General features: G+C 31.0%; 1 protein-coding gene across 4 annotated transcripts in view; it reads left to right on the top strand.

The window, feature by feature from the left end:
* LOC140040474 (uncharacterized) overlaps positions 1-13,163 on the top strand; it is a 50,612-nt gene that overhangs the window by 26,208 nt on the left and 11,241 nt on the right. For 3 of the 4 annotated variants that reach the window (XM_072086453.1, XM_072086450.1, XM_072086451.1), the window contains exons 2-3: positions 8,019-8,096; positions 12,641-12,694. In XM_072086453.1, the coding sequence (XP_071942554.1) occupies positions 8,019-8,096; positions 12,641-12,694 (132 nt within the window). The remainder of the gene's footprint in view (positions 1-8,018; positions 8,097-12,640; positions 12,695-13,163) is intronic. The other variant, XM_072086452.1, reaches the window with a different exon arrangement.

The following is a 13,163-nucleotide window of genomic DNA, read 5'->3' as shown; positions in this document are numbered from 1 at the left end:
GGATTAGCGTACAACGCGTCGTACAACGGTTGTAGCGTTGTAGTGGAAAACGGTTGATAGTACCGTTTTAGCGTACGACGCTACTGTAAGTCAACGTTGTATCCAATCAGAACGTTTCCTGTTATGACGCGAAACAAGGTTTGACCTAGGCTGACATCTTGTATCGTCAATGTGTGAAATGGATTTCAATTACAAAAAGGCTAGAATAAATAAGGCCTAACTACACTACAAATACAACTGTTACAAAGGTTACAAACTACTATCAACTGATTACCATTATATTTTCTAACAAATGACATAAATACATGCACCTTGTATTTAAACATAGGGACTACGATCCCATCCGCTTTTAGGCCTAGCTAGGCCTAGAGCCATTCACGCATTTCATTCAAGCTAAAAACTAGCGTGGGACATCAAGTCACTCATTCATACAAGGAAGACTAGACTGGACAAGTTTAATGCTGAAAACCCCCTAACTCCTAAAAAAATCAGTAAACAAACAAGGGGAGCTTTGTGTCCCTTTTATTAGCAAGTTAAGGGTTATTTTCAACCGACTGGACCAAAGAATATATTATATCTTTGACTGGACTGGATAGACTAATCACAATCATTTTTTTCTTCATCATTACGAGTAGGGATAACGATGCAAAATTAAAAGTTGTTATTTTTAAACCAATTTAAATATTATATGTTAGTATTTTGTTTCAATATTCAAATAAAGAAAGAATTACGAAAATCTGACTTGTAGTTTTCGAAATATAGGGTCTAAAACATCGCCGAAAATGATCGTTTTTGGCCACGAACGTTGTAAACAAATTGCGCCCTCAGTCGACAATTGTATGAACCACACCGTTTTTCGCTAGAATAATTACATATAATTACGTTTTATAGTAATTTATTTTATATATCAACATTGGAAATATCAATAAAATATATTATTAAATGTTTACAAAATATATAAAGTTGTTTATTTAACGGAATTCGTACAAATTCATTGCTCTAAATTTGTGTAGTAACGATCAGTACAGACAGACCATGTGACTTCGCAGTACACGCGAGAGAAAACATTCCGCTGTGGGTGATTCGCGTCCACCAATCAAATAGCCAGAATCCAAAATCATTCAACCGTGAGCTCTGCCGATCGCGGGAAATCTCAGCTTTGATTGGATTACGATGACATCATATCACAAAATGGTGGTTTTGTAGTTGAGCCTCAAGTAATTTTCACAATTTTATTTCAAAAATGAAATAAATAGACCTTCTTTATGGTATATCTGATTTTTCTCTAAAAGATTTGAATAATAAAGGCTTCATATCGAGAAAAAACCGTTTTTTTGGCACTTATAATAAATATTTCTCAGAGAAAAAAGCACATGGCATGTAGAACTATATTATCTTGGCGTAGGAAGACAAACAAATCCCAGGTCATGAGAGGCTCAACTACAAAAACAAGGTTGAATAGGGTTAGGTCACTGGACCGTTCGAAGGTTTTTGAGTAAACAATCTACCGCGTATGGTCGTACGCGCTAGACAGTACGATATTTTAACCACATTTTTTACATGTTTGGTTGAATGTAATGAAGATAAAAAATAGTTGATCTTATTGAATGATATGTAAATAAATAAATACTCAAAAGAATTATGTTTACAGTTCAATTATTTTCAGAATAATACTACATAAAAATGTGTTTACCAATGGACAAATAATCGCGTCAATGACATAGCGCGCATGGTAACGTACGCGGAGTTGAATCGTGGCAATAACAATGGAGTCAACTCTCGGTAACCCTATTACGAGGCCTGCTTTATTTTCGTAACACAAGAGCCTGGGGAAAATGTTTTTTACTACAAACAAAATAAAAACAATAGAAACAGAAATTTGGCTTTACTATATTTTTCTTAAATAAATGCTGAGGTATGTTTTATTTACGGCAAATTTTGTCATAATTGTAGGGCTGAGATCTAGGCCTATATACAGTGGAAATAATGATGAAAACACGTGGGTAAGAGCACATGAATATGCAACTAGAAACAACCTGGATGACGTACTTCCGTTGTAACGATAATCGTACGCTATAGGTCTGAACACCTTGTTTTTTTCTCTGCGGTTTGTAACGTGACCTTGATAGTAACGTTGTACGCTAAAACGGTCTAACGCCATGGGTCTGAACAGGGCCTAAGTCTATCCTTAGAAGTAGCACATCTCAACACTGGCCAGTCACAAAAGGTGTTTGTTATATATACTATACTTAAATATATACGGTATAAAGATAATAATATGTATCTTCGCAGTTGTTGAAAATCCTGATATTGTCAAGAATAATTGCTTCCCTTGTCAACTCACATTATAAACCTTACATTTTAATTATAATAATGCTTGCAAAAAAAAATGTCCATTAAACTCGGATATTGACATGGATATAACATGTTCCTTATATGTACATAGATTGATTTATAGATTTAATCTGAAATAAAAGAAAAAACCACTCATATGTTTTACTATAAATTTCCTTAGATAACAGTAAATGACAAAGTATATGGTAATCTATTGTTTAAGTATAATTCCACCCCTTAATTTAAGCTAAATTCAGAGACTTTGGTATTACCCATTGTTTTATACAATCCCACTTGTCGTACCAATGTCCCCTGGGACTATGTTCAATCATATTCAGTAATTTGATTCAATACTGTGCAATATCTAGGTACACACATTATTTCAAATTATCAGGAGAATCCACAAATAAAAATATGTTTTGATATTCCATATAGTTGACTATAGTATGATTTTTCTATTTCAAAATGCCTTTGATCACACACACTTTACATTTGAATTTCTCTAGGCAAGATAATCGGATAAGAAGGCAAACTATAGCATGCTTTTACTAAGATTAAAAGCATGCGACAACATTAAAGAAAGCTTTTATCTAAAATAACACTTAACTTGATATTCAGGCAAATCTAATAGTTAAGTTTATGGTTTCCAAACTATAGGATCTAGCGTCACACACGGGAAACGGACTGGCATATCAGTTCCAAGAAAATGTAATTGAAGTACTTGTTAACAGGTCTAGACTTTTTTTTAAATATTTGATATAATATTGTGATTACATTAGTGGAATACTGTAATCTTGTGCACTTTCCCACAACTGGACTTTTTAATAACTGGAAGTTTTTTTTTAAACCGACTTTTTTTTTAAACTGGCCATTTTTTAATAAATTAGATTGCAAGTAGAACAGTGAAAAACAGTTCAACTTGTGAAAATATTCCTTCCATTCAACTTGCAAACATTCATTATTTGTATAGTTGCAAGATAGACTATAGATTATCCACATACTGTACCACTCACCATCCTATATTTTTTTAAATAGTAAAGATTGTATTTGTATAATTTTAATGCATATCACCGACTTTTTTTAAAGTGATATATTTGAGTGTTCATATATAATATGTTCGACTCAATGTAATGAGTGTGCGATTACAAATATAATTTTGGTGATAAATCATAATGTTGAGTTTTACAACGCTATATCAATGAGCCTATGGTTACAATTTATCAAAAAGGATTGTTATAGTAGTGATAAATAGGAAGAACATCTCATACTTTATATTGCAATATACCAATACTATATCATTGTTTTGAACACTATATTAGAGAAAGCGTGAGGTATGGTATTCTTAAAGTAAAGGACCAACATTTACTACTGGTTTCCTTGCTCGAATTGTTTGCTTGAAAGGTATTTTAGTGGCTGGGAGAATGCTTAGTGCTATATAAATTGTGAAGCCCGGAGAGCCATTAATTGTAAGATCTTTGAAGAATAAGATTCAAAGAGTAGACATGTAGTGTTTTCAATCAAGCTCTACAAATCATTACGTTCTTATAACAGAACTTGTACATGTTTTATTGACAGATGCATCTCCTAGGAGACATAAAGGATAATGCAATTGTCTGTCTGGCGAAAAATTATCAATAATAAAATATATACATAGCTTAAAAGATTTGAAAACTGTAAAATGAATTATTTCCCTGGCTGGTGGAGATTGGGAAGGATTACATGATTTAATTATATATAGTTAGTTTTTCTATTAAATATTAAAATTCCTAACATAACAAAAGTTATAATACTTAGAGGCGAACATAAAAAGGTTTCACAGTGAACTGTTGGCTATTCTAGAAAAATATATATATATTTTCTTAGTATCTCTGTTATTTGTACACATTAACAAGAGCTAGGACCATCATACTAGGCCTACTGTACGCTTCAACCTAAGTTTAAAGTTCAAAGCAAAATAAGATTTTAATATATAAAAGGACTATGATACAGAAAGTATAATTTAAGACTAGGCAACACTTTGTTTGTCACAGTACTGTTCTTCGTATTCTTCATATGAAAAAGCATTGCTTGACGCCTTACATAATATGTTCTATTTTACTGCTGCCTATGTCTCTAGACGACGTTTAAAATCAAATGAATATGTTAAGGTCATTCAACGTGTAATAAGCCATGAATATTATTTGTATTAAATCAAATATGCTGACTCTGATCAGTCTATACGCAGTGAATGGCTAAATATAGATTTGTTTATTTTCAGAGGATAGTTTAGGTATATTTTTAGTTATGTTTGATGATCATTTTTGAAAATTTGTAATTTAATACACGGAATATTAATTATATGTTATGGACTTTTTTTCTTTACATAGTGCTTCTCATTAGGTTGAACAATGTTTGGATATTAGGTATTTGATTCTCAGAGAGTGATTCCACATATATTACAGGGCCGTAGCCAGGATATGTCAAGGAGGGGGTTCGGACACTAAATATTTGGGTCACCACCAAATTTTGTTAAATGACACCCCTAGATGGCCGGAAAAGACACTCTTATGCAGCATGCTACCAATGAGCAAAACGATAGTACTTTTTTCCTCCTCCTCACACACGTGGACTATTTAAAGGACAATAACTATTTGTTGCCGTATGTTAGATGCGCGTGCTCTGTGCGGAACCGCCGATTATTTGATCATTTACTCCATATTTTGTTTTGCGTTCAAGTTCAATGCGAACGTACATCTAGGAGAAGCCCCGAAAAAAGCACACTGGGTGAAGGCAAATGCTATTCTTATTTTAGCTCTATCTATAATATTTATTTACAGCAATTTGTTGAGGAATATAAATATGTAAATAGGTGATATTGATACATTTTAGTACGTATCGGCTGGTGGTCTAGAAAAAAATAATCGGATGCCATAATGTGAACTACAGTACATGATACCATAGATATTATAGTGTAAAATATTAATATTCACTATAATCCTCTATGATACATTATACTTCATAGTCACACATAAATACTGATGTACATCGTAAGGCTATATACTTTATGCATGCTGACTGACTGCCAGTGATCTAAACAATTATAGGTAAGCAGTTGTCTGGCGGTGTCCTTTTTACGAATCGTTCGTGCCCCAGCTCGCTGTGAGACGCGTCAATATCATGTTACATGCAGAGACCAAACATTTATTTTTCAGGTTAAAATCGGCCATTCATTTGCAGCTTTTAGAAATTTACAGACATGTATCGCTAGACGTACGCTCATACAGGGAAGAAGGTTCACGAACAAGTTTACAAATTTTTCAATTTACAAACAACTTTTTGTACTGTGGGGCACGTATTTGGAGGATTTTTGGAGATGAGGGTGAGGTATTGGGCATATCGGTGATGGGGGTTCGCAGTCAGTTAAAGGGGGTTTGCTGTAAAGGGGGCTTCGCCCGAACCATAAAAATCCCCCCTGGCTACGAGCCTGTATTATCATATCATATTTGGTATGATTTCATTGTTACTATAAGTTTTATTGAATTAATAAAATAGAAAAATTGATTTAGGTATCTATTTACATTCTTGGATAATGTTACTTAGAAAGTATAGGTCTGCCTTGTATATCCTAAGAAATAGTTTCACTATTCAAATCAGTATTGAATTTGTACAATGTTTATTGTGAAAGTGTCACCAGATAAGGATATATATAGATATGATACCTCTTTAAGAACCTGTCTGCTTTATATAATAACTATACTAACACAATTTCGATAAATGCATGGTCTATTTTATGCCTTGCTTACCTGGTAAACCAACAATTGGCCTCTCTCAAAGAGAGGATAAATAAAGAAATTCTATTAAGCACATAAATAGGATAAATGCATTGTTCTTTTGAGTGCTCAAACTTACAAAAGACCTATTGTATAACTGCCCATCCCAAATCCCCCGGCACAGATTATCATGATTATTTTATATTAATAATTATATTAAAAGATCTGTGCCATGTCTGTTTCTAACCTCCCGCTATGCCCTTGGAATAGTTATACCTGTACTTAATATTTTACTTGCAGGTATAATACCCATTAGCCCTACCCATCTTCCTATTGTGTTTTGGTTTTAGTAAACAAATTGTTTAGTATATCCCTAAACTAGTTAATTGTCATGGTAATGATATCAGTTTGTGTTGATCCGTTCTAGTCCATTTTATAGGAAGCTATTCAATTGTTGGATACTTTTTGTATTCAAATTCTGCTTCCTGAGTACACTAACTAGGTGGTAAGAGCTGTCCTTGATAACACATATTTCAGGTCGTAGTTCAGTTCAATCATTTCCTACTACTAAACACTTAATAAATAATATAAAACTGTTAAATTTTACTTAGTAGTTGTCAACACCTAAACTAATTAGTTGATAGTTAATGGCACAGTGATATATCATGTGTAACTATTACAAGGACAGCTAAGTTTTGGTGTCAGGAGTTAAGTGATCTGTCCAAACAATGATGATAGACGGTCATCTATCATCTCTATAAATACCTGTCAATGTAATTACTATTATAAAAATATACTTTTGGAAATGTGTGAAAATGACATATTTTATTATAAATAATATTACCTCAATAAATTGTAATTTGTCTAAGCTTATATAATTTACGGTAAATATAAATATATATCTGTAACATTTGTGTCTGTATTATTCTAAAACTCTATAAAAAAACACAGTACATTTCAGTTGTTGTATTTAAGTGTATAATAAACACAACATGCATAGAACATGAATTTTAAACCGCCCGGTGATATACTGAAATTTAATTAATTAGAAACAATAAAGATGAGGATCTGTGAGTGTGACAAAAAGTCGCCCCAACCTTGATAATATATATATATATATCTAACTTATAAGATCAATGATGAATGTGGATTTTTACTGTTTTCTTTAATCTAGTAAAACCAATTATTTCCATAAACAAACATCCAATGAATAAAATGTCTTTCTATGTTGATAAACAAAATAATAAAAGGTAAAAATTGGATATAACTTCATATAGGCCTAATCCAATCTCCAATGCCATTTTAAAGGTTTGCCACCAGAATACTGTTGTAGCATAACAACTAAACGTTAAGATACTCTCAACTCTATGAATCTCATTTTACTTACCACAAATACAATATACTGTACCCTGTGTATTTGGCTAACAGTATGTGTAGTATATATAGATAGATATTTGTTCTTTTAACCTAATAATTTATTTTTCATCTCATTGTCTTAATAGGTATACCTAATAATTCCCTTATGAGATGTGAAACACATCAAAGCCTACTACTATCATTACAATAATTAGTTCCCTCCTTTTTGCAATCAACCAAATGATGAGAAGTAATAGTTTCATATACTAGATTAAATTGCAATCAAAAACATTTCACTAATGTCATATCAGTAGTAAAATATTCAGTACTAAAATATTATAATATTTGAATTTATATCTTATTTGTTCCATGTTTTAATAACCGGTATATGCCTTAATATTTATAAATACTGACTGTAATATAGTAATTGTATTTGTCTTATTTGTCTAACATGCTCCTGAATAAACATGTTTTATTAACCATTATAGGTCTTCATATTTATTTATATTGTCATTGTATTTGTATTTATCTTATTTGTCATAACATGTTCCTTATCAATCATTACAATTGTTTTTCTAGGTGCGAACATTATTTGTAAGTGGGCTACCTATGGATGCAAAACCTAGAGAACTCTACTTACTATTCAGAGCATATCAGGTAAGCTTTAAGAAATTGTTAATGTCATTGGTCTATTCATGTATTTAATAGCAAGTTTGTTAGGTCTCTTTAATTTATTGATTTTTTGTTTTCATTATATATTTGTATATTGTATGTATATCAAATGTAAATCAACCAACAAAATTTCATTTGTACCTTTTTGAAAAATGACAATAAATGCTATCGTATCGTGTCGTATTTGAGTTGTTCCAAAGAGGATGCAAGGAAAAAAAGTATGTTCATCTTGCATAGAGCAATGATTTGGCAGAGGAGCAAATAATTGGAGCAAATGATTTGAGGCTATCTACTTAGAACTACAATCATGAACATACAGCTAGATAATCATGATGACCCCTATCCATAAATGGACACACACAACCTCAAGTTGGAGACTTCAAAATATCACTATTAGTTTTCAGCAGATATCATCACAACTGGTTAATAATTATATTCATTCATTTTTTATATAATAAAATCTTATTTAAAAAATGCCATCTTTATATATTACCAAAGAATACTGATATGCATGCATGAGATTCTGAATAATTACTCTAAAAACCAGTTGATCATATGTTAGGTTAATGATTTTGTCAGTTTGACTTACAATCAATACATTTTGATATCCATTATTGCAGTATAATATTTACACTGCCAAGTCTACAGATTAGAATCCCTTATTAACCATTGATTGATAGAGTACAGTCACCCAACTACATACTTTGTAATCATACTTTCAAATTTGACCTAAAAGATGTCTTAAGTTAATGTTACTAATATTTTAATGATATTTCAAAGCCTAGTAATAGTTTATTTTGAAAGAACGCTGATAGAATCAAGTCTGAACCAGTTCTAGACCTCTAATTCTTGTCGGCTCCACTGGATTGCCGTAATTCGTTGCTTACGGGAATGAGAATGTTCATAGAGACGGGAGAACAAATTATTTACATTTATATTTACATGAAATGTAGTCATTTCAGTAGCGTATAGTAAATTAGGTATTTCCAGTACTGTAGTTCAATTTATATTTCATGGATATAGTATAGGATAGGATTAAGTTAAGACTAGTAACAGACAGTGCTGTTAACATTACAATAACATTCCGTGAGTGGGGTTAGGCACTCCCTTTACTAAGTAATAATACTATTGTTCAAAATCTATTCTATAAAGATTTGAATAAAAGATCAATACTATACAAAACATAATAAAACTTGTACCTCATTTTTGACCAGGCTTGAGAACAAAATTGTAAATACTTATTCAATATAATTCAATATTAATTTGTTAATATAGTAATCCAGGATATGCCTTAGTGGTTTATTTCAATTAAATTTACTGGTTGTTGTCCTAATATTTTTTGTCCCTACATTATCTCAAGGTCGAGCTTGTATATTTAAATCAGTACAGACTATCAATAAGTAAAATATTCTATTGTAGATTCTTTCCCTGAAAAATCAGCACATCAATTTATAAGTAACATTTGTTTGTAACCTTAAAGTTCAAAAATTCAAATTTATAGATTAATATCAAATGCTGAATACAATTTATCATTTTATGCATCTAAGATATTATGAAAAGAACTTTTAAATGTAAATTACGATATTATAAGTATCGATGAATGTATATAAAACTCCCATTATTTATTATGCTTCAACAATAAATACAAAATGCACTGTATTTGACATTATAGCTGGAAATAACAATAGTAGTTATAGTACTGGCCTTGATAGAGCTTGTAAATGGCTGTTCTTGAATGTAAATCCCATTGTTAACTCTAGCACAATATCGTGTTGGGAAGGTAGCTATTAAAATGAGTAATCCAGAATAGTGGGTGTGGTCATAATCTACCTGATGGATTAATTATAAAGAAAATGATTAGTAACCAATGTATATGAATATTCTTCCTTAAATTGTCTAGTCTTTAAAAAAAAAATATCTTCCAATTATAGAAAACTTATAATTATAAATTTCTGTTTCGGGAAGGTAATGTAAAGCATCTTAATGTCACAAATAGGTTTATAAATAGATGTAATTATTTGGTTGATATCTTATGACCAAGAATTAAGATGAAAAGAATATACATTTCAGAATAATAGACATTGCACACAATCAAAAGGTCTTAATTTAGAAATTTTTTATAGGTTGTTACAACATTACCTAAAAAAGGAAACCCCGTAAGCCCATTTTGAAATGTAGGCTTTTGAAGGAAACGTCATGGGCTTTTATTATCAAGATATTATTACATGAATGTTGTAGCATTTTTTCTCTGATTCATTAAGAAACAGCTGATCTTTGGAATGATAAATTGTAACATGAATGTTACCAAGATTGAGTGTCTGACAGGGTACATCAATTTCACACTTCGTTCAAACAAATGTAATGATAGTTATTTAATTAAGAAGGTCAATATTAGCTGACCTGACTTCATAGACTACATAAAGCCATTACTAATGGATTTCCTTAATTAGATGGCCCACAAAAATAGGTTCCTTTTTCACAGTTATATCAACTCAATTTTTAAAATCTCTGTGGATTAAGTTGTTAAATCCTTGTAATATAGCAACCTGCATTTTGATGTGATTTGAGCATTTAAATTTTGTGCATAAAATTTGAATAACGAGTCTGTGTAAATTAGGTTACCTTATCAATCATACAATCTACCATGAATTAATTGATGGTGAAAGAGGCCAAACAAAATATTTGCAACAACGGTTTACTTTGCAAGTAATCAACGTCTATATCCATTTCAGAATTGAGTACCTGAATACGAGAAAATAATGATTGTAAAAAATGCTCAAACACACTGTTAATAAACACAGAATTTAGTTGCTAAGCAGCATTGCTTCCAAATTCCATTCCTCTATACTTAATTTTGCAATTTTCTAATGTATAATATAGACATACAGTATTTATTTATAGGGAGTGGGACGAAAAAAGATAAACTGTACACCACTAATTGTTAAGGCTAAGGTGTGCATTTATCAATCATTACACTCATAATTAATTCTCTGGTGCATCTATAATTGTTTCCTATGGAATCTGAAATGGGTGTGGTTAAACGAGATGCTTTTTCACTCACAGATCTTATATTGCTTTGTATACACACAAATGTATAGCGGCTGCAACACCTAGAATTCCTACCCTTAATGATTAAATTCAATAAAAAACTTATTTTGAAAATAAAATGTTTGATCTTGAAAGGTCATGACTTTTAATGCAACAAGGTGTGAAAAAAAAAGTTTGCATAAACATGTTATACTAATTTTATAGTCAGTGTAGACATCATTGTGAACTTTGCTTCACCTTTTCATTCAAATTAAGTATCATTTAAAAAAATCTGTTACTGTGTAGGTCATTCGTCTTATGATTTATCATCAAGCATTTGTTGGTCTGCAAACTAAGACAGCTGATGTTCAACTCATTTTAATTATTTCTAACGAAGGAAGGGGATCTGTAGTTGTCTAAGGGTAGTTTGATTAGGTCTTCTCTGGGCTGTGAAAAGCTGTTTCCGTTGTTGTTGATTGTTGAGGTATTATATTTTAGATGATACCAATAGTTCTTTCTGTGTGCAGCATGGCCCCTGCACAGGTAAAAGACCTTGATTGGTATGTGTATACTAAGAACTTCATGATAAATTAATTGCCACAGTTAATATAATAAATTTGTCATTTCAATGAACATCTGAATTAAGTCGAGTTGTTTATGCTTTTAATTCTCAGTACTGTAGATGCTATTCTAGTTGATGTTACTGTGTAGATATTCTTTTATGTGGAGCCACGCACCTGAAGAGTGTCTGTACCCATTATGAAATGAGGGGCAGATCCAAGGAAGCGCTAAAACATAATATCAATAGTCTCTATATTATAACTATTAAAATGGGGAGTGTGTGCCTCAAACGCAACCTAGGATTTGTTTCTGGAAGCTCCCTTTTGTGCACTATATAAGGACCCAATCTTAGCATCGAATGAGCACTTTATTTTGTTACTTACTAAAGAATTGAATGTATTTATTTATATTTAAATGCTATTATGTATTCAAAATCATATACTAGAGTTTAGTGAGACATACAGTATTCCAATTTCAAAATAATCAATTGATCGTCTTATTTTCATTTAAAAAAATAGCATTTTACTTATCATTAGCTGGTTGATATTAAATGCAGAATCTTTGGAGATTGATTAAATTTTATAAGGCCAATGATGGCTGATTAAATACAAATTAATAAGTGATTGATATTGCTGACGAGAGATACTCATTTTCCTTACCAATTACGCAAAAACCATAATGTTGGCTCCAGCCAAATGGCGCTAGGACGGAAAAAAAGTTAAATCACATTATGTTTATTAGTAATACTGGATGTGGAGGATAAGTTTGTACAAAATGTAGCATTAATGAAAAGGTTCAAGGTGTAATTAGTGTTATGATTTGAATTGTTAATTAATGTCATTGAAATTGAGAGTGTTGCATAAATACCCTGGAGCCCAAACTCTTTTTTTTTGTTTTTCTAATCATTAATACATTAATAAATAATAAATCTCTCTTTTTAGGGTTATGAAGGTTCATTATTAAAGGTCACAGGCAAACCTGGTAAAAATACCTCGGTAAGTATTATAGCTCTTTTTAAATATTATAATTTACAATATTGTTATGTAATGGTTATTGTTTGTCATTAGCTTGCCAACAATAGGCTATCCACCATCTACAAAACACCAAGCATAATTAGGTCTATATCTTAATGATTATGGCTTCTGCATTTATGCAATATATTCCCTTTATGTTATGTAATAATACATTGTGTGTACTATTTTCATCATAAATAGTAGTAGTGTATTATTATTATTGTTTTGTAATTATGGTATGTATTTGAAGTATTGTTTTGTGGTCTTTCATCGCATAGCAATTTTGTAACTGCAAATATAAAATATTGTTATATACTTATTGATAATACAATGAGCTATTGTTGTATGAAGCATATATATTTTTAAAAGAACAAACAACTACTTATGTTATTAGTTATGAGGTACTAGATCAATATTTTTGAATTGAAACTAAATTTATCTTTAAATTTTT

This window comes from Antedon mediterranea, chromosome 2 (assembly GCF_964355755.1).
Source record: "Antedon mediterranea chromosome 2, ecAntMedi1.1, whole genome shotgun sequence".
In the NCBI taxonomy this organism is placed as follows: Eukaryota; Metazoa; Echinodermata; class Crinoidea; order Comatulida; family Antedonidae; genus Antedon; species Antedon mediterranea.
This window is presented reverse-complemented; position numbering and strand designations above follow the sequence as displayed.